The sequence below is a fragment of the Oryctolagus cuniculus genome, chromosome 21 (genome assembly GCF_051225735.1).
Source record: "Oryctolagus cuniculus isolate XC-2025 breed Fujian yellow rabbit chromosome 21, ASM5122573v1, whole genome shotgun sequence".
Classification (NCBI taxonomy): Eukaryota; Metazoa; Chordata; class Mammalia; order Lagomorpha; family Leporidae; genus Oryctolagus; species Oryctolagus cuniculus.
The window spans coordinates 26714408-26734171 of record NC_142887.1 but is presented as its reverse complement, the minus strand read 5'-3'; the positions used below and the strand labels follow the sequence as shown (position 1 = coordinate 26734171).

The window sequence follows — 19764 nt, the reverse complement described above, 5'->3', positions numbered from 1 at the left end:
GGGGGACCTTGTCCGAGCCACGTCACACACGCAGCCCTGTAGCAGGTGTCTGTGTGAGTGCACTGTATACGTGGCTTCCACAGACTAGGACACGTGTACCACTGCTGTGCCCCGGCGGGAGGCAGGCAGGCAGCCCCCGGCTCAGGCCTCCGCGGGCCAGCTGGGCCATCCTACCTTCCTCGCAGCTGGGCCCCGAGTGTCCAGGGCAGCACCTCCACTCGCGGGCGGTCACCGTCTTGTACATCACCTTGTACGTGGGTCTCACCACGGTCCTGTAGCTGAAAGAGTGCCAGGTGGCCCCGCTCAGCCTGGGTCTCCCACATCCCATCCCATGCCCTGGACGCCCTAGGCAGGGTGTGTGTGTGTGTGGGTGGGGGATGCTAACCCAGGGTCTCTGGGATCCTGGGCACCTGTGGAGTCTGTCTCCTGCTTCATGCCAGGAGTCAGGTCTCAGGAATTGGGTCTCACGAGGCCTCTGCAGGTTGGACTGACCCGGCCCCAGCAGTGACTACTCACTGAGTGCAGAAGTGAGGGAAAGGTGGCTTCCTCCCCCGGGAAGCCCTCCAAGGTTTCCTCCAGAGGGGCTGCGAGTGGCAGGGGGCCAATGCCGCTGCCCGCGTGGTGTCCCCGCCCAAGTGCCATCAGCGCCTTCTTCTCCCCGGCCTCACTCACCTGCTCCCCGGGCAGCTCATGGGCCACGGGCAGCTCTGCAGCACTCGCTGGAGGTAGGTGCCATTTTGCACGTGGCACGAGACGGTGCGGGTCACCACGTATGAGCACCAGTTCCTGAAACAGGCCCAAAGACAGGACGCTGGGAGGACGGCTCCGTGTGCTCCAGCCAGGGAGCCCTGAACTCCGGGAGGTCCCTGGGGCGTGGTGGGGGGTCTCTGAGCTGTCCGTGGCTGGGGGCGGATGCCGTGGCACACCGGTGCTTCTCGGGAGGTATCGGGAATGAGCTGCAGGGGCCGAGGGGCCGGGGCACCTCAGCTCTCTACCCGAGACCCCTGGGGGCCGCCATGGCCTCCTGCCTCCCAGCCTGACCTGGCCATGCCTCGCCCTTGCTTCGCCGCTCCCCAGCGGTCGGGATGTCCCGAGCCCGCACCTGGCCTGGAGCCCTCGCCGCCAGGCCTTTCTCGAACCCAGCCTGCTGCCTGGAGCCCGCTCCCTCCACTTCCCCACTTGGAAGCCAGCTGGGCTGCTGCCCCCGTCTTCTGTCTTTGACTACTCTCGCCCCCATCTCGGCAGACCCGGAGGGTCCCCTCCTGGGATCCCACGGCACCTCACACCTGCCAGGCTGGAGCAAGCCGGGGGTCCCTGCGTGCCCTCTGAGAGAAGCCAGGTCTCACGCATCCCCGTGCGCCCTCGCTGTGACAGCTGGGACGTGCAATGTCCCAGGCACGGAGGACCGACTTTTCCAAATGCCAACTAACACACTGCACGGCACGTCTTGGGTGCTTACTGTATGCTAAGGGTATGCACACCATCCCCCAGTGGTGAGCCAGCGAGGCGCCTCCCTCCACCCATTTTCTGCAGGGAAAACTGAGGCCCCAGAAGATGCAGACAAAGCGCCGTGTGGCACGGAGGTGGCTCTGAACCCAGCAGTGTGGACGGCCCAGCCTGGCCTCCGACGCCTCCCATCTCCTCCCCACGGTCTGTGGCTCTGCTAAGGCCCCGGCCTGGGAACCTACTGACCTGGGGCTTGAGGCCACCTGGGGATGTCTGGTGGGTTGAGAAGGGTCACCTGAAACCACTCCTCCTCCCCCAGCCCCAGCAAAGACACAGGGCCCGTGACCCCGCGCAGGGCCGTGGGCCACTGAGCGCCTGGAATGTCCCGGCTGTCACGGAGGGGCCAGCGCCCAGCAGCTGCTCAGAGCGGGACGGGGCCCTGGGGGAGTCCTTTCCCTTTTGGGGTCGCAGCAGAATCAGTCCAGGAAGAGGAGGTAGCCTGGGCAAAGGCCCGCGGGGGCACAGGCAGGGAGAGGGGACCGTGCCGTCGCGCCCACGGAGCAGCAGGAGCTCGGCTGAGTTGTGGGCGGCCTGGGCCACGGCGGAGGGGACGGTGGGTACTGCAGCACCACCGGGAACAGCACAAAACGGGGAACAGCCCAAACGGCTACGGGGCTGCTCAGACACGGAAAACAAGCGCTGCGACACGACCCAAGGTGTCCGTGTGCTGATCTGAGGACCACACGGGGCGAACAGGCGGAAAGCAGGCACAAGCCAACAGATGCAGTTACTGCACTTCCAGTAAAATAAGAAAGGGGGCGGGTCTCAGCGCCGCGGGCAGGCCACACCCTAAGCGGGGTGCCCAGGTGCGAGTTTTGGGTCTGCATTCTATCCCCAGCTTCCTGCTGATGCGGCAGGCGACAGCTCAAGTCCTTGGGTCCCTGTCCCCAAGTGGGGGAGGCCCGAACTGAGCCCCGGGCTCCCAGCTGTGGCCTGGCCTAGCCCTGTCTGGTGTGGGGAGTGAACCGACGGGTGGAAGAATCAACTCTCTTCTCCCGTCTCTCTCTGTGTGTGCCTCTGCCGAGGGTCTCCTGGACCTCAGAGCTGTGGCTCTGAGCCTCTGGGGGTCTGTTTGGAGGGGGAATGGATGGGAATTGGGGCTCCTCCCTGCTGAACAAGCTCCAGGGCTCAGAGGCTCCCTGCAGCCTGGGGGTGTTCTCTGGGGAGTGATGGCCTTGGGCAGAGCGGAGCTGCAGGCACGTGGACACGCAGGGAACGCTCCATGCTGGTGCACGCATGCGTAAAGACACACGCAATTCCCACGCACGCGGATGCATGTGCATATCACACACAGACGCGCACACATGGTGTACCTACAACACACACACACACACACACACACGTGTGCCCATGCGCAGACCCACAGAAGCGCAGAGCCCAGACAAACTGAGCAGGACACGCGGCCATGGAAATGACCATTCTCCCGGCACCCAAGTCCACGCCCGCAGACACACGGCTGTCCAGGTACACGCATGTGCATGCCATGTGTTCACCCGGATACACACTCACGGGACCCAGACTGGCCAAAGCAGGGCTGTGAGGGACTCTCCTCCCTGCCAGTGTGTCTGCGCGTACAAGCACACACACGCACACACACATACACACGCACACACACACACATGCTCTCACGGGGCCACAGGCAGGCTGAGGTTGTGATCTCTGCCCACGTGGGCACACGCAGGGCCACGGGCATACACAGACCCCTCCCCCATACAGGCCCGTCACCACCATTTCCGGCCTGTGCTCACACAGGTACACGCAGGGCCGCGGGCACACACAGACCCCTCCCCCACACAGGCCCGTCACCACCATTTCCAGCCCGTGCTCACGCAGGTACACGCAGGGCCATGTGCTCTCACACACTGTGCCCGCTGCGGCCCGGGCCAGGGGAGGCGGCCCTGCCACTCTCCACGACCCTGCAAGCTTCCACCAGCAGGGCCCAGAGAAAACAAGTTTCTCCTCTTCTTCCTTAATTAAAGTCTCCGCGCCCTGGCCGCTGTCCGGTTCTCCCGCCTACCGCTCGCGGGCGAGATTCTGAGTTCCCGGCTGAGGAGACATGCACATGGCAGCTGGCAAGCAGACAGGAGGGGACACTCGGGCCAGGGGGCTCCAGTCAGCCCCCCCACCCCCTCCACCACCCCTAATCCCCCTGCCTGGAGGACCCAGCCCCGCTGCCTCCAGCGTAAGCCAGGGTCATGGCCAAGGTCGATCGCCCTCCTGCCCCTCTGTCTGCTCTCCCGGGACAGCAGGAGACTTCTAAAACACAGAAGGCGCTGTGGCTTAGTGGTTTGAGCCTCTGCCTGTGGCACTGGCATCCTATATTAGCCGCCGGTTCCTGTCCCAGCTGCTCCTCTTCCGATCCAGCTCTCTGCTATGGCCTGGGAAAGCAGTAGAAGATGGCCCAAGTGCTTGGGCCCCTGCACCTGCATGGGAGACCCAGATGAAGCTCCTGGCTCCCGGCTTTGACCTAGCCCAACCCTGGCTATTGTGGCCATTTAAGGAGTGAACCAGCAGATGGAAGACCTCTCTCTGTCTCTCCCTCTCTCTGTCTATAGCTCTACCTCTCACATAAATAAATAAAATCTTAACATAAATTAATAAGACATAATGCCGCCATCACCCAGTGGAACCCGCAGCCCGCCGTGGCTCCCCACCACCCCGCAAGCCCTGCTGGCCGCATCCTTCGTCACCTCCCCCATCCCGACCTCTGCTGGGAAAACCCCTTCCCCACGGCCCTTCCTCCTCAGTCCCACCTGTTCCTCCTCTGTCCTGGGCCCAGGCGGGGTGGAACATCCCCAGGGGGCGCCCTCAGCCACTCACAGGAGCCCTGAGCTCTTCTGTCCGCCAGGTGCTGGGGCAGGGACCAAGTCAGTACAGGGCGCTCAGGGATGTCTGTTGAATGACTGAATGACTGCGAACCAACTGTGGCCCTAGACAAAGGAGCCAGCAGCGAGGCTCCCGGAGGTGAGCGCAGTGCCTGGATCCCTGCCGGCCCCAGGACTACTGTGTCCTTAGAGAGGAGCTGCCCCGGCCAGCCATGGCAGGGGCTGTGGCGGGGCCACACCTGTCTCCCTGGCCTGCTCTCCTGCCCACTCAGCACCTCCTGGGACCTGAGAGGCCCCTGGGAGGGGAGAAAACAGGCCAGACCAGCTCAGCCTAGCACCAGCCACCCCCCGCCCAGGGTCCCCCTCCAACACCCACCCTCCGGCCCCTGCCACGAGGGGCCCAGGGGACTTTGTCTGCACAGTCCCTGGGCTGCGATCCGGAACAGCGATAGGGGCTAATTGCGGGAGGCAGCCAGGCGGGCCTGGGGCCAAGGGCCGTTAGGAAAACCGGAGGAAAGAACGGGGCCGGGCGGGTGGGGGCAGGGTGACGAGAGCCAGAACCCTGCGCTGGGGGCCAAGTTCCAGTCCCCGGCTCCGCTGCCTCTTAAATCAGTGACCCTGGACGAGGCCCTGACCCTCTCCGCACCTCACTTTGTCCGTCTGCAAATGGGGCTGTGAGGACGTCCGCGGGCGGGGGCAGGCTTCACCGAAACCGCTCAGCACAGCGTGTGCTGGGAATTCTGGTTCCTGCACTGTGGGGGCCATAGCCCAGACAGTGTCCCCACTCACCCCTCATCCCCGCATCTGGCGGCTGCGGTTCCGGGGCGTCCCTGGGACTTATTTGGGGGTCCCCAGCACCATACCCGCTTCACAAGGTCCTCCCCTCAACTTCGGGACTGTCAGACTTTGCATCTTACAGAAGGGGAAACTGAGGCCAAGTTACATGTGCAGGCGGAGAGCTGGGGTTTGGGGCGCACCAGTGAGCGGGGATGGGCTAGAGGCCATTCCTTTCAGAGCTCTCCACTCTCCCTGACCCCAGGACTTGCCCCCCCTACAGGGGTTAGGGGCCTGGGGTGACAGAGCCAGGTGCTGAGATAAGCAAGGAGAACTGGGGATGCAGGCTGGGAGGGGCCTCGCCAGGGCAGGAAGCGGCCGGCAGCCGGACTCGGGGGCTGGCAGGGCCCGGGGCGAGCCAAGGCCGCCCTGCGTGGCCCCTGGGCACCCAGGTTCCGGGGGTCTCAGAGTCTCACCACATTCCCGGGGCTGGGGGCGGCCCCTTGGATGCCTGCCTGGGGCCTCCCCCTCCCCAGACACAAAGCTCCTTTTCTGCCTCTCCCTCGGCTGCCAAGGGGTGCCTGGGGCACCGGGCTGGGGGCTGACGTCCCCATGCTGTCTCCAGTGACGCTGGGACAGGGCCACAAGGGGAGGTCCCGGCAGCCTGCGACTTCAGACCTCCCCTGCCTCCGGGTCCTGCCCGCACTCAGCACTGGAGACGGCAGGAGCCACCGAACCCAAGCCCTGCGCTGGTGCTGGCCACAGGCGACCGTCCACTCTCACAGCAGCCCTCGGGCAGGGGACAAGGGATGCTGGGGCCCGCGGCTATGAAACGACCCACTGAGCTCACACAGCAAGGGGGTGACAGATCCAGGCTTTAAACCCCTTTCTAAGGACTCTGCTAACCAGCGACCGATACCCGTGACCTGCAAACTGTCCCCAGCCCCCAAGGCTGACTCCCTCGGTCCCCTCCTTCCCTCCGGATCTGGGACTCTGCGGGCCTGGACCGGGAGGCCACCTTGCCCCAGGAGGCCTCAGTCCCCTTTATCCCCAGGCCTTTGTGCCAGACAGGGTGGCAGGCCCCAGTGAGCACCAGATACCTGCCGACAGCCACCGTTCCGCTCCCTCCTGGGAAACCGTGGAGAAGGGAGTCCAGCCTCAAGCTCAACTCCCATTCCCAGTTCCCAGTCTGTGTCAGGGCGGCATCTGGACCCAGGAGGCGGGGGCGGGGGGCAGGACACAGCCCCTCTCTGGGCCCTGGCATCCGCCTCTGCATAGAGACCAGGCCTCCAAGGGCAGTTACAAAGATTCCGGAAGCGAGGGGTAAGGTGCAGGGCAGCGGTGGTCAGCACGCCGTAGGTGGCGGCTGTGACACCTGCCACACGTCCACCCCTGTCTCAGACAACCGCTCTTGCGGCCTCTGATAACGTTGGCCACCTCCATCCTCCAGTCCTGCACATGTCACCTGCTCCCACAGACCAGCAGGGGCGTGCTGGCCTCTGACCACGGAGAAAGGGCATTTCTGAAAAGAATTAAAGAATCGAGGCCATAGTGGGCGGGGGCCGGGCAGGGCTTTGAATGGGATGAAAAGGCCTGCAGAGGCCTGGCGAGTCCACATTGTCTGCCTTGGACAACGCGCTGGCCCTTGGAGGGGACCCCAGCAGGGGCAGGGGCTGCAGCTGGGGCCAGGGGCCAGGACAGGTCCATACGCGGTCATCGGGGCCAGAAAGACAAATCTGAATCTCAGCTTTTCCGCCAGCGGCCGTGAGCCTAGGAGATTGACGTCAGTGCTCACCGGAGCCTCAGTTTGCTCCTCTGTTGAATGGGGGCACTCAGGATGTGATGAGCTCATGGTGGACAGGGAGGGGAGCGCATGGGCACAGGCTCCATCTGTCTCCGTCCCAAACGTCAGATCCCAGGGGAGCCTGGACGCTGACCACCACCACCACCCCCCCCCGGGCTGCGGGACTCCACCCCGGTCCTTCCAAGGGAAAGAAATAACTGGGGGTACAAAATAGGCCAGGAGCAGGGGCGGGGTGTCCCCGAAAGAGGGGCTGGGGGAGGAGGAAGGAGTCGGGGCCTTTCCCATGTGCAGGGGGAGGGGCCGTGGGCCAGGGCGACACAGGTCCGGGGGGACTTCGCCCTCCCTGGGCCCCCTCCTCGAGTGCCCGGGCTGAAGAGGGGGCTGCGGGCTCCAGCCCCCGCTGGGGAGGGGGGTGGCCAGGGTCCCTGCCCTCACCCGGGCTGCGCGTGAGGGCGACCCCGGGCTCGGCCCCAGGTGGGTGTGTGTGTGCCCGGCACCCCTCCGCGGTGCCCCCAGCCCGGGATGGCCGGGCACAGAGGCGGGGGAGGGGGCGCCCTTACCTGCGTCCGGAGAACGGAGCTCCCCCGACGCTCCACGCGGCGCCACCTCCCGGGAGCAGGAGCCCCAGGCAGAGCAGCGCCCAGGCCCGCGGGCCGCCCATGCTGCGCCCGGCGCCCTCCGCGCGCGGCCCCCAGCCTGGCGTCCCCGCCCGCGCCGCCCGCAGCCGCCCGCCGCCCGCCGCCCCGGACGCGCCGAGCCTGGTGCGCAGCGCGGCGGCAGAAGGCGGGCGGGGGGCGGGGGCGCGCGTTCCCGGCCGCGCCCTGCCCCTCGGCGCGGCCCCCCGCCCCCTGCGCCGCCGCGGCCGCCAACCCGGAAGGAGCCCCGGGGGCCCAGGGCGCCCCCGCCAGGAGGCCCGCCAGGTGCTCACCTGAGCCCGCGTGGCCTCTCTGGAGGGTAGGGGCCACGGCTGTGAGGTGGCCTCCCACGTGTTACACGGGGGTCGCGGTCCCAGGCGCAGTCAGGACTGGAATCTGCTAGGCCTGTACGAGTGTTGTGGGGGACCTTCGTTTCTCCACGTCTGTGCAGGTTCCGTACCCCAAACCCCGCAGGATCCGCCCCGCCAGCCCGCCAGCGCCTGCAGTACCCCACCCTCTCATCCCCCTTTTAGAGGAGAAAAACTGAAGTCCTCTTGTGTCCCCATTTTGCAGATGGAGAAACTGAGGCACGGAGCGGGGATATCATCTCCCAACATCAGGTTGGCAGAATCAGGACCCGAACCCGCATCTCCTGGCTTGGGAGGGTGTCAGTTCTGAACCACGATTAGGGGGGAGTGTGGACCTCGGCCTCACCTCTGCCGCAGGGTAGGGGCTGGCTCTGAGTGGAGTTTCTTCATCTGCGGGTACTTGGATGGACTTCTGGGTGTGGGGGAGGGCTGTGCGTGTGTGGGCGCACCTGTGGCGAGTGGGCATGGGGTGCGTGTGGGACGGACGTCTGTACGCGGGAGGTGTGTTTGGGTGCATGTGGGTGACGTGTGTGCCTGTGACGGAGCTGGGTGCTTATGGAAAGGGAGCTGGCCGCTCATCGGAGGGCACCCAGGACTCCCAGCCCCTGGGGACAAAGCCCCCCAACCCCCTCTGCCCGGGGTGTTGTGCAGAAGGCTCGTCCCCACCTCACACTGCGGGGGACAGCCTGAGTCCCAGAGGGGCCGTCCCTGGTGCCCCCTAGAGAGGACGTGAGTAGAGAGAGCTGGGTTTGAATTCCGCCTCAGTGTCCAAGGGACCTGGGGGAGTCCCGCCCCTGAGCGCCCGGCTTCATTTGTCAGGAGGTCAGTTGTGGGCAGGGCTGAGCTATCGGCCACGCCCCGGCCCAGACACCTGCTGCTCCCTGTATCACGCTGCGCCTGAGAGAGGTGCCGTCTCTGACCAGCCTCATGCCTCCTGGCTAGCTTAACCATCCCGGTGACTCCTGGGTCATGTCCCCGAGGAGCCCAGGTCTGCCTGAGGCCCTGGGCGAGTGGCTGAGATTCAAAACCATCTCCCAAGGTGAGCTTGGAGCAAGGATTGCCGAGCAGTGTGTGTGTGTGTGTGTATCCCTTGGCGGGACTGTGGGGTGTCCGGGACCCCCGACGGGTGCTGCAGGGGAAGGGGCCCCTGTGGGGTCTGTTTACAATGTTCCTGAGATGCCCCAGGACCCACAGCAGGCACCCACATCCTTCCACTGACGCCACTGGACTTGTGGGAGGGAGCTTCGGGCCACGCGGTGGTCAAAGCTGTGATCGACATTTGCACACCAGAGAGGGGCCTGCCCGGGCTGGGAGTCCTGCTGGGTGGGGTGGGGGTGGGTGTCTCCTGTGTGACCACAGCCAGACCTGGAGGCGATGCCGATGCCTTGTGCTTTCTGCCTCGCCGAGGCCAGCCCACAGGCCCTAACCCCGGTCCCTCTGCACGGAAGCCGCTCTCCCGGTGGGTGTCAGCCTGCCTTTTGGAAAGACAGGAAATGCCGCGGGGCCTGGGGGTTTTGGTCATTTGAGGTTTCAGTGTTTGCTGAGACAGGGAGGAGAGGGAGCGCTGGTTTGAGGTCTGGGGCCTGTCCCTGTGGGCAGGGCTTCCTCCTCTTCCCCCGCCCCCCAGGTCCTCTGGGCGGCCAAGGCCAGACCACAACCGCGTGTAGAGAGCGCCGGCAGCTTCCGTTCCCCAGGCGCTGACCGCGGGCCAGGAGCTGTGCTAAGCATTTTGCTTGCATTGTCTGCTGCCTTCCTCCCTGCCCCCGCCCTGTGCCCGCCCCCGGGACTTAGTCTTATGGTCCCCAGGTGCGGGGCTCAGGGACTCAGTGGGTTCACCCGAGGCCCGGGGCTAGCGAGGTGCGCGCTACCCACTGGGTTGCACTACCTCCTCTGGCTGAGGCCTGCAAGGGTGTAGGGTGGGGTAAGACAGAGGGCGCACGCACGCACACGCACGCGCGCGCACACACACACACACACACACACACCCAGACCTGCAGCCGCACACGTGTGGACCACCCGGGGCCAGGCCGCTGGGCCTGGGAGAGGCCGGCTGGTGCAGACTCCCCGACTGCCTGGCCTAGTCCAAACAGGAAATGCTTTTCTCCTCCTCACAAACAAACCTGGGCCACAGCCTCCTGCCCTCTGCACTCCCTCTGGGCCGCAGCTCAGGGCCCCCCCGGGGGGGGGCGGGGGGCGGTGCAGGGACGGCCCCCTCACCCCGCTCCCAGCTTCAGGAGCCCAGGCACCTGATCTGATGGCGACTCTCTAGGTGAGGAGGCAGCTGCCCCGCAGCCCGCAGCGACAGCTCCCGGGGCCCAGACCCAGGACGCTGGGCAGCGCCCGGACGCCATGAAAGAGCCGGGCCTGCTGTGGCACGGGGGCTGCCCCGCTGGCCCTGCTGGGAGCCCGGCTGGAGCCTGCAGCTGCCGAGTTATTCATGCTCCAGGGAGCTGCTCCTCTCCCCCAGCTCATTCCGGCCTCCCTGAGCCGGCACCGGGGATGCAAGGGAGTGAGCGAGGGAGGAAGGAGGCTGTCGGGAAATCGTAAATTAGGGCTCTGGGGTGGGAGGACCAGGAGACCCTGAGGTTAGGCGGATCTGGCGGGAGTCACTGAGACCCTGGGACTGTCCCCCCAGCCTCGCCAGTCCCTGGGGCTCCCTGGTGGGCCAGGCACACATTGGCCATCCCCAAGATAAATGGTTTTCCCTTCTGGGGAGGTGATTTCAGAGAGAGGGAGAGGGAGAAAGCCAGGAAGCCAGAGACAGAGGGAGACACAGGGGCCAGAGAGACGTAGAAAGAGCCCTGGAAGGACCGACAGGTGCTTGGGGGAGGGTCCCCCAGGCCACCGGGCTCCCTTGAGTGCCAGGCAAAGGGGGCGGGACCAGGGTGCCATCCTAGCACTGCCCCCTGCAGAGCCTCGGCCCTCCGCAGCGTGGCTTGGCCAGTGGCCCCTGCCCGCCGCGTGTGGAGCCTGTCCTTCCTCCATCCCCCACGCCTGACAGGCCCTGGGCTGCCTGGGCTTGGGACCAGTGGGGCTGGGACAGCCCCTGCAGGTGGATGGAAATGCGGGGCCCACCAGGAAGGGGCTCCCAGCCCAGGCTCGGACCCAGGGAGCTCTGTTATTGCACAGTAGCGGGGAGAGATGCACACCTGGCCCCCAGGCTCCCCCGCCCCTCCCTGCCGTCCAGCCTCTGTCTGCCCATTCCACGGCTCCACCCCACCCGGCCTCCACCCCCTTGCGGGTGGTGGCTGTGGTCCCTTCCACGGCCTCACCCACCTGTGAGGTGAGAATCTTCCCAAAGGCAAGTGGAGCCAAGGAACCCTGGGAGGGCTCCAGCGCCCCGGGGTGAACACGGAATGTGGCCCGGCTAGCCTGTCCCCTCTGTCCCTAGATCGCCGGCCCCGCTCACCCTGGGCTCTCCACCAGCAGAGCCCTCTGTTCGCCAGAACCGGCTTCCCCTTGGTCTCAGCTCAGACTCACCCCTCTCCACTTGCGGGAAAGTGTCCCACACCCCCAAGCCCGGGTCCCGTGCGCGCTCGCACGGGTCTGTGCTGGGGCCAGGCTGACCTGTCTGCGTCCCCGAGGGGTCACACATAGGCGTCAGTTTGAATACTGATGCCAAAAACTGTGCATAGCGTAGTCCCCCTTTGCTCTCAGAACGAAATCTGTATGCGTGTTCACGCATGCACGTGTGTGTGCATGCACGTGTGCGTGAGACAGCAGCTCTTGCCAGCCCAGGCACAGGGGCCTTATTGCCTGCAGCCTGGGTGGGTGGAGGGGAGGCCTGGGCCCCCACGGCACCCGGGCAGACGAGCCCCAGGGCCAGGGTGACCGTGGGAGCTGGTCCCAATGGTCCAGCCCTGGCCCCAAGCCCTCAGGAGGCCGGGGGGGGGGGACTCTAGAGGATGATGCCTCTCCCTGCTCTTCTGGGAAGGACCTGGCACCCCTGCCTTCGGCAGGCCTGAGCCCGTGCTCAGGAGGCTACTGGGAGGCAGGTGGGGAGATGGGGACTGTGGCAGGTGGCACCGAGCCGCAGGGCAGGCTCAGCGTCTGCAGGCCAGGGTCACACAATGCTGAAGCTGGCTGTGTTGGCCCCAGTCCCACGGAGGGAGGAGAGTGGAAGAAGGCAGGGAGAGGGAGGGAGAGTGGAGAGGAGTTGAGTCCGCAGGGCTGCACAGAGTAGTTGCAGCTGGGGTGCAGGCGGCTCGGGAGAACCCACAGGCAGAGAGCACAGACCCCGGGGAGAACAGGGCGTGCAGACAGCAGGGCGGGGAGGCACTGAGTGCTTCCTGCATGGCTGTGTGCTGTCGCAGGCGGCCCATCGGGAGGTGTCCTGCACAGCCGGGGTGGGGGTGGGGGGCAGGGAGGGCGGTGACCATCACACGGCCAGCAGGCTTGTGGGAGCAGGTGGCCAGGCCTGGCATTAGCTCCGGGACCCCGCACTGTGCCCATTCCCTCCCAACAGGGGCCGCTCTTGCCCAGTCCTGGTGGGAGCCCCCTGGGCGTTACAACTACAGTGCTGCCTGCGGCTCCCCTGCTCCGAGCAGCAGGGTTCTCCCCTGAAAGAGGGGGAGTCAGCACTTATCTCCGGGTAGACTGCTAGGAAGAATATTTCTCTCAAAAGATGTATCTACTTATTTGAAAGGCGGAGTTACAGAGAGAGAGGGAGAGACAGACAGAGAGAATCTTCCATCTGCTGGTTCACTCCCCAAATGGCCTCAACGGCCGGGGCTGGGCCAGGCTGAAGCCAGGAGCCAGGAGCTTCGTCCAGGTCTCCCACGTGGGTGCAGTGGCCCAAGGGTTTGGGCCATCTTCTACTGCTTTTCCAGGTCATAGCAGAGAGCTGGATTGGAAGTGGAGCACCTGAGACTCAAACTGGCACCCATACGGGATGCCGGCACTGCAGACAGCAGCTTTACCCACTACATCACAGCGCCAGCCCCTGAAGAATATTTAAATAAAGTATGGGATGGCAAGTGTTTGGCCTAGCAATTGGGATGTGCACATCCCACATCAGAGTGCCTGGGTTTGAGGGCTGCCTCTCCTCCCCAAATAAATAAATATTTAAAAACAGAGTATATAAAGAACATATATACAATTATTCTGTGTCCATTAAAAATAAAAATTGTAAGGGAGGGTGTGGCACAGCAGCCTGTGATGCTGGCATCCCCTGTGAACACCAGTTCCAGTCCTAGCTGCTTCCACTTCTGATCTAGCTCCCCACTAATGTATCTGATGGTGGCCCAGGTGCTCGGGTCCCTGCCACCCACATGGGAGACCCAGATGGAGTTCCAAGGCTCCTGGCTTTGACCTGCTCAGCCCTTGCTGTTGCAGCCATCTGGGGAGTGGTGAGTGAAACCAGTGGACAGAAGATCTATCTCTGGGCCGGTGCCGTGGCTCACTAGGCTAATCCTCCGCCTTGCGGCGCCGGCATACCGGGTTCTAGTCCCGGTCGGGGCGCCGAATTCTGTCCCGGTTGCCCCTCTTCCAGGCCAGCTCTCTGCTGTGGCCAGGGAGTGCAGTGGAGGATGGCCCAAGTGCTTGGGCCCTGCACCCCATGGGAGACCAGGAGAAGCACCTGGCTCCTGCCATCAGATCAGCGTGGTACGCCAGCCACAGCGCGCTGGCCGCGGCGGCCATTGGAGGGTGAACCAATCGCAAAGGAAGACCTGTCTCTCTCTCTCACTATCCACTCTGCCTGTCAAAAAAAAAAAAAAAAAAAAAAAAAAAGAAAAAGAAAAGATCTATCTCTGTCTGTCCCTCTCTGTAAATCTGCCTTTCAAGTAAATTAACCTTTAAAATAATAATAAATAAATAACATTACAATTTTAAGTTAAAAAAAAAAAAACAGCAAGGGGCCGGTGCTGTGGCAAAGTGGGTACAGCTAAAGCCTGCAGTGCTGGCATCCCATATGGGCGCTGGTTCAAGTCCCGGCTGCTCCTCTTCTGATCCAGCTCTCGGCTATGGCCTGGGAAAGCAGCGAAAGATGGCCCAAGTCCTTGGGCTCCTGCACCCGTGTGGGAGACCCAGAAGAAGCTCCTGGCTCCTGGCTTCGGATCAGCACAACTCCAGCCTTGCGGCATTTGTGGAGTGAACCAGCAGATTGAAGACCTCCTCCTCCTCCTCCTCCTCCTCCCCCTCCCCCTCCTCCCCCCTCCCCTCCCTCCCCCTTCTTCTCTTCTTCTGCCTCTCTGTAACTCTGTCTTTTAAATAAATTACATCTTTAAAAAAAAAAGCAAAAAAAAAAAAAAACCACGAACTTATAGTTTGTGGATGAATGTATACACAGTAATATACCTAAGAAAGCAATGGTAAGTGCTTGGGGCAGTGGCTAAGCCCTCACCTGGGTCGCCCACATCCCATAATGAGGGCCTGGGTTCGAGTCCCACCTCCACTCCCGACTCCAGCTTTCTGCTAATGTGTGCCCCGGGGGCAGCAGATGATGGCTCAAGTACTTGGGTCCCTGGGAGATCGCAACTGACTTCCAGGCTCCTGGCTTTGGCTTCGCCCAGCCCTGGCTGTTGCAGGCATCTACGGAGTAAACCAGCAGATGGAAGATCTCTCTCTCCTCTCTCTCTCTCTCCCTTTCAAATAAATAAATAAATAAAAATCAAAAAGGGAGGAAGGGAGCACTTAGGTGCAGCTGTTCTTACGAGTCATGAGTGGTTCAGAACGTCAGGTTTACGTTTCCACGATGACCTTAGAGAGAGCACTCGGCCAGGCCTCTTCCCTCTGGGCACCAGCAGCTCCCGGGCTGGAGGGGGAGACGGCACCCTTCCCTCAGGCCTGCGGCTGTCTGCCTGCGCAGCCTTGGGCTTTGCGAGCCGTGCCTGGAAGAAACTAGAAAGGAGCAGACGGGCTTCTTGGCTGTCCTCCTCTTAGAAATTGCTGCGTTTCACAGAATCCTCCTTTTTCCCCCAGGAATCCCTCTGTGGCTCCTCAGGATCTGGTGAGCGTTAACGCACTGCTCTAAGGGTGGAGCAGCAGCCAAACAGTGCTCACAAAAAAAGGAGCCCGCGGCATCCAGCCACCTGCAGAGCTGGAGTCCCTGGCCTTCGGGTTTGGGTTTTGTTTTTTCTCTTTTTTGCCAAACAAAGAATAGGTTCCAGGCCTTTGACTGTCTTCCTGCCGGGCCAGTGGAAAATCCTCCCTCCTGGAGCTCTGAGCTGCGTGTCCTTTGAAGTGCAAGCTGCCTTCATGTTTCATCTTTGCTGAATCGGTCTTTCTGGATGGGCACACGTGGGGTCAGGGGACTGCCTGCCGCACCAGGCGGGGCCGGCCAGGCTCCCTGTGAGTTCACCCGGCCCAGGAGCTCCTGCACAGCCAGACGCCTGATCTCTCTCTCTTTTTATTTATTTATTTGAAAGGCAGAGTTGCAGAGAGAGAGAGAGATCTTGTGTCCACTGGTTCACTCTCCAGATGGCCGCAATGGCTGAGGCTGGGCCAGCCAGAAGCCAGGAGCCCAGAACTCCACCCTGGTCTCCCATGTGGGCACAGGGGCCCAAGCACTTAGGCCATCTCCACTGCTTTCCCAGGCCATCAGCAGGGAGCTGGGTCGGGAATGGAGCAGCTGGGACTTGAACCGGTGGTCCTCCAATGGGGCGCTGGTGTCACAGGCGGCAGCTTAAGCTGCTTTGCCACAACACCAGCCCCTGCCTGCTCTCTCAGCGGACACTGTGGGTGTGCCAATGTTTTCTTTCTTTCTTTCTTTTTTTTTTTTTTTTTTTTGACAGGCAGAGTGGACAGTGAGAGAGGGAGACAGAGAGAAAGGTCTTCCTTTGCCGTTGGTTCACCCTCCAATGGCCGCCGTGGCCGGCGCGCTGCGACCAGCGCACCGCGCTGATCCGATGGCAGGAGCCAGGAGCCAGGTGCTTTTCCTGGTCTCCCATGGGGTGCAGGGCCCAAGCACCTGGGCCATCCTCCACTGCACTCCCTGGCCACAGCAGAGAGCTGGCCTGGAAGAGGGGCAACCAGGACAGAATCCGGTGCCCCGACCGGGACTAGAACCCGGTGTGCCGGCACCGCAAGGCAGACGATTAGCCAGCCTAGTGAGCCACGGTGCCGGCGCCAATGTTTTCTCATTTCTCACTTGTCACTTGGGTGATTTCTAAGGTATCGCTTTTATAAATGAGAATGTAAGTTAGTTTTAATTGTAAAAACACATCCAGTGGGGGCAAGTGTTGGCCTCCTGGTTGAGATGCCTGAATCTCACACCAGAGGGCCAGGGTTTCATTCCCCGCTCTGGCTCCGGACCCCAGCTCCCTGCTCTGCAGGCCCTGGGAGGCCGCGGTGATGGCTCAAGTGACCGGGGTCCTGCCACCCACGTGGGAGGCTTGGATTGACTTCCTGGCTCCTGGCTTAGGCCTGGCCACCGCAGGCATTTGGGGAGTGAACCAAATAAATAAACCAAATAAAATAAACCAAATAAAAAACAAACAAAATAAACAAACCACATGCACCCCTCCTAGATTATATACCCAAGAGAAATGAAAACATCACGGTCACATAAGAACTTGTGTGTGCACGTTCTTAGCAGCGTTGTTCACAGTGGCCGAAAAGTGGAAGCGACTCAGACATCCAACAATAGACAAGTGGATATCCATGCAATGGAATAGTATTCAGCCATGAAAAGGAACGAAGCGATGGTTCAGGCTACAACAGGAGCGAACTTTGGAAACATGATCCTGAATAAAAGAAGTCAGAGGGGGGCCGGCGCTGTGGCTCACTTGGTTAATCCTCCACCTGTGGCACCGGCATCACATACGGGTGCCGGGTTCTAGTCCTGGTTGCTCCTCTTCCAGTCCAGCTCTCTGCTGTGGCCCAGGAGTGCAGTGGAGGATGGCCAAGTGCTTGGGCCCTGCACCTGCATGGGAGACCAGGAGGAAGCACCTGACTCCTGGCTTCAGATCAGCGCAGTGCCGGCCGTAGCAGCCATTTGGTGAGTGAACCAATGGAAGGAAGACCTTTCTCTCTGTCTCTCTCTCTCACTGACTTGTCAAAAAATAAATAAATAAATAAAAAGTCAGAGAGAAAAGGCCACACACGGTAGGATGGGTTCCATTTATATCAGGTGTCCAGAACAGGCCAGCCTACAGAGACAGTGTGAGACCGGTGCCTGCCAAGGACCACAGCAGGCCAGGGGTGTGGGGAGTGACTGCAACAGGTACTCGACTCTTTTCCAGGTGATGGAGACGTTCAAAGTTGATTGTGTTGGGGCCAACGCTGAGGCATAGTGGGTAAAGCTGCCGCCTTCAGTGCTGGCATCCCATATGGGTGCCGATTCAAGTCCCGGCTGCTCCACTTCCAGTCCCGCTCTCTGCTATGGCCTGGGAAAGCAGTAGAAGATGGCCCAAGTCCTTGGGCCCCTGCACCCACGTGGGAGACCCGGAAGAAGCTCCTGGCTTCAGATCAGCACAGCTCTGGCCATTGTAGCCAATTGGGGAGTGAACCAGCAGATGGAAAACCTCTTTCTCTCTCTCTCTGACTCTCCTTCTCTCTCTCTGTAACACTGCCTTTCAAATAAATAATAAAATAAAATAAAATAAAATGGTTGATTGTGTTGATGGCTGCACAGCGCTGCAAATGTACCAGCTACCACTGAGCTGTACCCTTTAAATGGGTGAGTTGCGCGGCGTGTGAACTGTCTCAGGAAACTCTTACATGTGTACACACATGAGCATACACACTCAAACAGAATTTAGGTATTTCTTTTAAGATTTATTTATTTATTTATTTGAAAGGCAGAGTCACAGAGGGAAAGACAGAGAGGGAGAGAGAGATCTTCATCTGCTGGTTTACTCCCCAGATGACTACAATAACCAGGGCTGGGTCAGAACCAGAGCCAGGAGCCTAGAACTCCACCTGGATGTCTCACGTGGGTTGCAAGAACCCAAGTATCTACCTGGGCCATTGTCTGCCTTTCTTTTTTTTTTTTTTTTTTTTTTTTTTTTTTTTTTTTTTTTTGGCAGGGAGCTGGATGGGACGTGGAGCAGCCAGGACTCAAACCTGTGCCCATATGGGGTGCTGGTGTTGCAGGCAGCGGCTTGACTTGCCGTGCCACAATGCCAGTCTCAGAACTTAAGGAAGCCGGGCAGAGTGGGAGGCGGTGGGAAAGGCGCGGCCACATCTGACCTTCCTGCTCCCCAGCAGAGACTCTGCAAGCCCTCCCCCATCCGGTGGGCGGAGCTCCCAGTCCAGACAGCACGTGGGTCTGGTGGGCGGAGCTCCAGGTCAGGACAGCCACGACAGGGGAATGCACCTGCTCTGACAGCCCATGATGCCAGCGGCCCCAGGGCGCCCCTCACAGCACAGGCTACCAAGGGAGGTTTGGGGCGAGGGGCAGCATCTAGCCTGGGATGTGGGAGCCGAGCAAAAGGTACCAGGTGAAACCTGGGGCCGACGGGCAGGGAGAGGGGACGGCAGGCACATCACGGGGGAGGCCTGGAGGCCAGAGAAAGCTGGCACCCCTCGGGAAACAAGACCGGATCAGAGTGGCAGGAACAGGGTGGGTGGTGGGGAGCAGACAGACCCTGTGCCTGAGCGGTCAGCAGGGCCAGGCCAAGGGAGATTTAGGGGCCGAGAGTGAGCCCCGGGAGCTGCTGCGAGAGTTGAAATAGCCAGGGACAGGCTTCTGGTCTCCTCTGGCTACATGGGCTGGAGGCTGGGATGCCCAGGATGGGGGTCCCCATGATGCAGCCCGGATAATGCCATCGGGGGCCAGGGAGTGCAGTGGGTTGGGTGGTGGCATCGCAGAACTATGTCCGGGTCCCAGGACCTGTGAAGGTGACCTCATTTGGAAGAATTGGCGGACGCAACTAAGTCACAGATCTGGAGAGGCAATCCTCCTGCCTTGGGCCCGAAGTCCAACGAGAAATGTCCCCATCAGAGACCCACAGAGCAGAGGCAGACAGAGGAAAAAGAGTGACACAGCCGCCAGGCCAGGAGCGCCCAGGGCCACCGGGCATGGCGAGAGGCGAGAAAGCCGCTCACCTCCAGCCTTCGGTGGGCACTGGCCCTAGGACCCCTTGGTTGGGGACTTGTGGCCCCCAGAACAGGAGAGGTTTCCGTGGTTCCATCACCGTGTTGGTGGCAGTTTGCCGTGGCAGCCTTGGGGAGCTAACGCAGGGGGTTTTTTCTGCAGCTTTGCAGCTGTTTGAAGCCGAGAGAAGGGGCCTAGGGTGGGTGGGCGTGTGGACGTGGGGTGGGGGAGAGCTACTGGAACCACAGGGTCTCTGCTCAGAGAGGGCATAGGAGGTGATGGGGAGAGCTTGTACCCAGGGGCAGGAGCCAGCGACTCCTCGATGGCTCACCTGTGAAATGGGACGATGGCAGGCACCTGGCAGCTGGGGATTGCAGACGGCCTGACACGCTGCCTTCACAGTGCAGCCTTCAGCACCGCCCACCTCCAGGGCTTCTCCCTCCCAGCCTGAAACTGTGCCTTTAAGTAGCAGCTCCCTGCCCAGCCCCCGGCAACCCTGACACCCCATCCAAGCAGAATCATTCAACCGGCCCATTTCATTTAGCATAATGTTTTCTGGGTTCATCCGTGATGTGGCCGAAGCCAGATTCTCCTTTTTTTTTTTTAATTTTCTATTTATTTACTTCTGTATTTATTTACTTCTGTATTTATTTATTTGGGAGATGGACAAATAAAGACAGCTCTCGTCCGATGGTTCATTCCCCAAATGCCCACATCGGTTGGGGCTGGGTCAGGCTGAAGCCTGGAGTTGTTGGGAACCCAATCCAAGTGTCCCACGTGGGTAGCAGGGGCCCAAATACCTGCGCCATCATCACTGCCCCCCGGGGTGTGCACTGGCAGAAAGCTGGTTCAGAACCAGGCCCTCTGACGCGGG

The 19764-nt window shown here is 61.7% G+C and overlaps 1 protein-coding gene and 1 long non-coding RNA gene across 7 annotated transcripts in view; one reads left to right on the top strand and one right to left on the bottom strand.

Annotated features, from left to right (window-relative positions):
• EMID1 (EMI domain containing 1) overlaps positions 1-7716 on the bottom strand; it is a 47852-nt gene extending 40136 nt beyond the window's left edge. For 4 of the 6 annotated variants that reach the window (XR_016227314.1, XM_070065772.2, XM_070065771.2 and 1 more), the window contains exons 1-3: positions 7470-7714; positions 673-786; positions 175-278 (exon numbers count right to left, since the gene is read on the bottom strand). Coding sequence is in view for 5 of the 6 variants with exons in the window: in XM_070065772.2 (XP_069921873.1) it covers positions 175-278; positions 673-786; positions 7470-7570 (319 nt within the window). In the remaining variant the exon portion in view is untranslated. Of the gene's footprint in view, positions 1-174; positions 279-672; positions 787-7469 lie in introns of all 6 variants that reach the window. The other 2 variants (XM_070065774.2, XM_089323343.1) reach the window with 2 other exon arrangements.
• A 1060-nt stretch (positions 7717-8776) lies between these two features.
• Positions 8777-17459, top strand: LOC149119869 (uncharacterized). Its single transcript, XR_016227306.1, has 2 exons — positions 8777-8951; positions 17095-17459. It is a non-coding gene; the product is annotated as an uncharacterized LOC149119869 (long non-coding RNA).
• The last annotated feature ends 2305 nt before the right edge of the window (positions 17460-19764 follow it).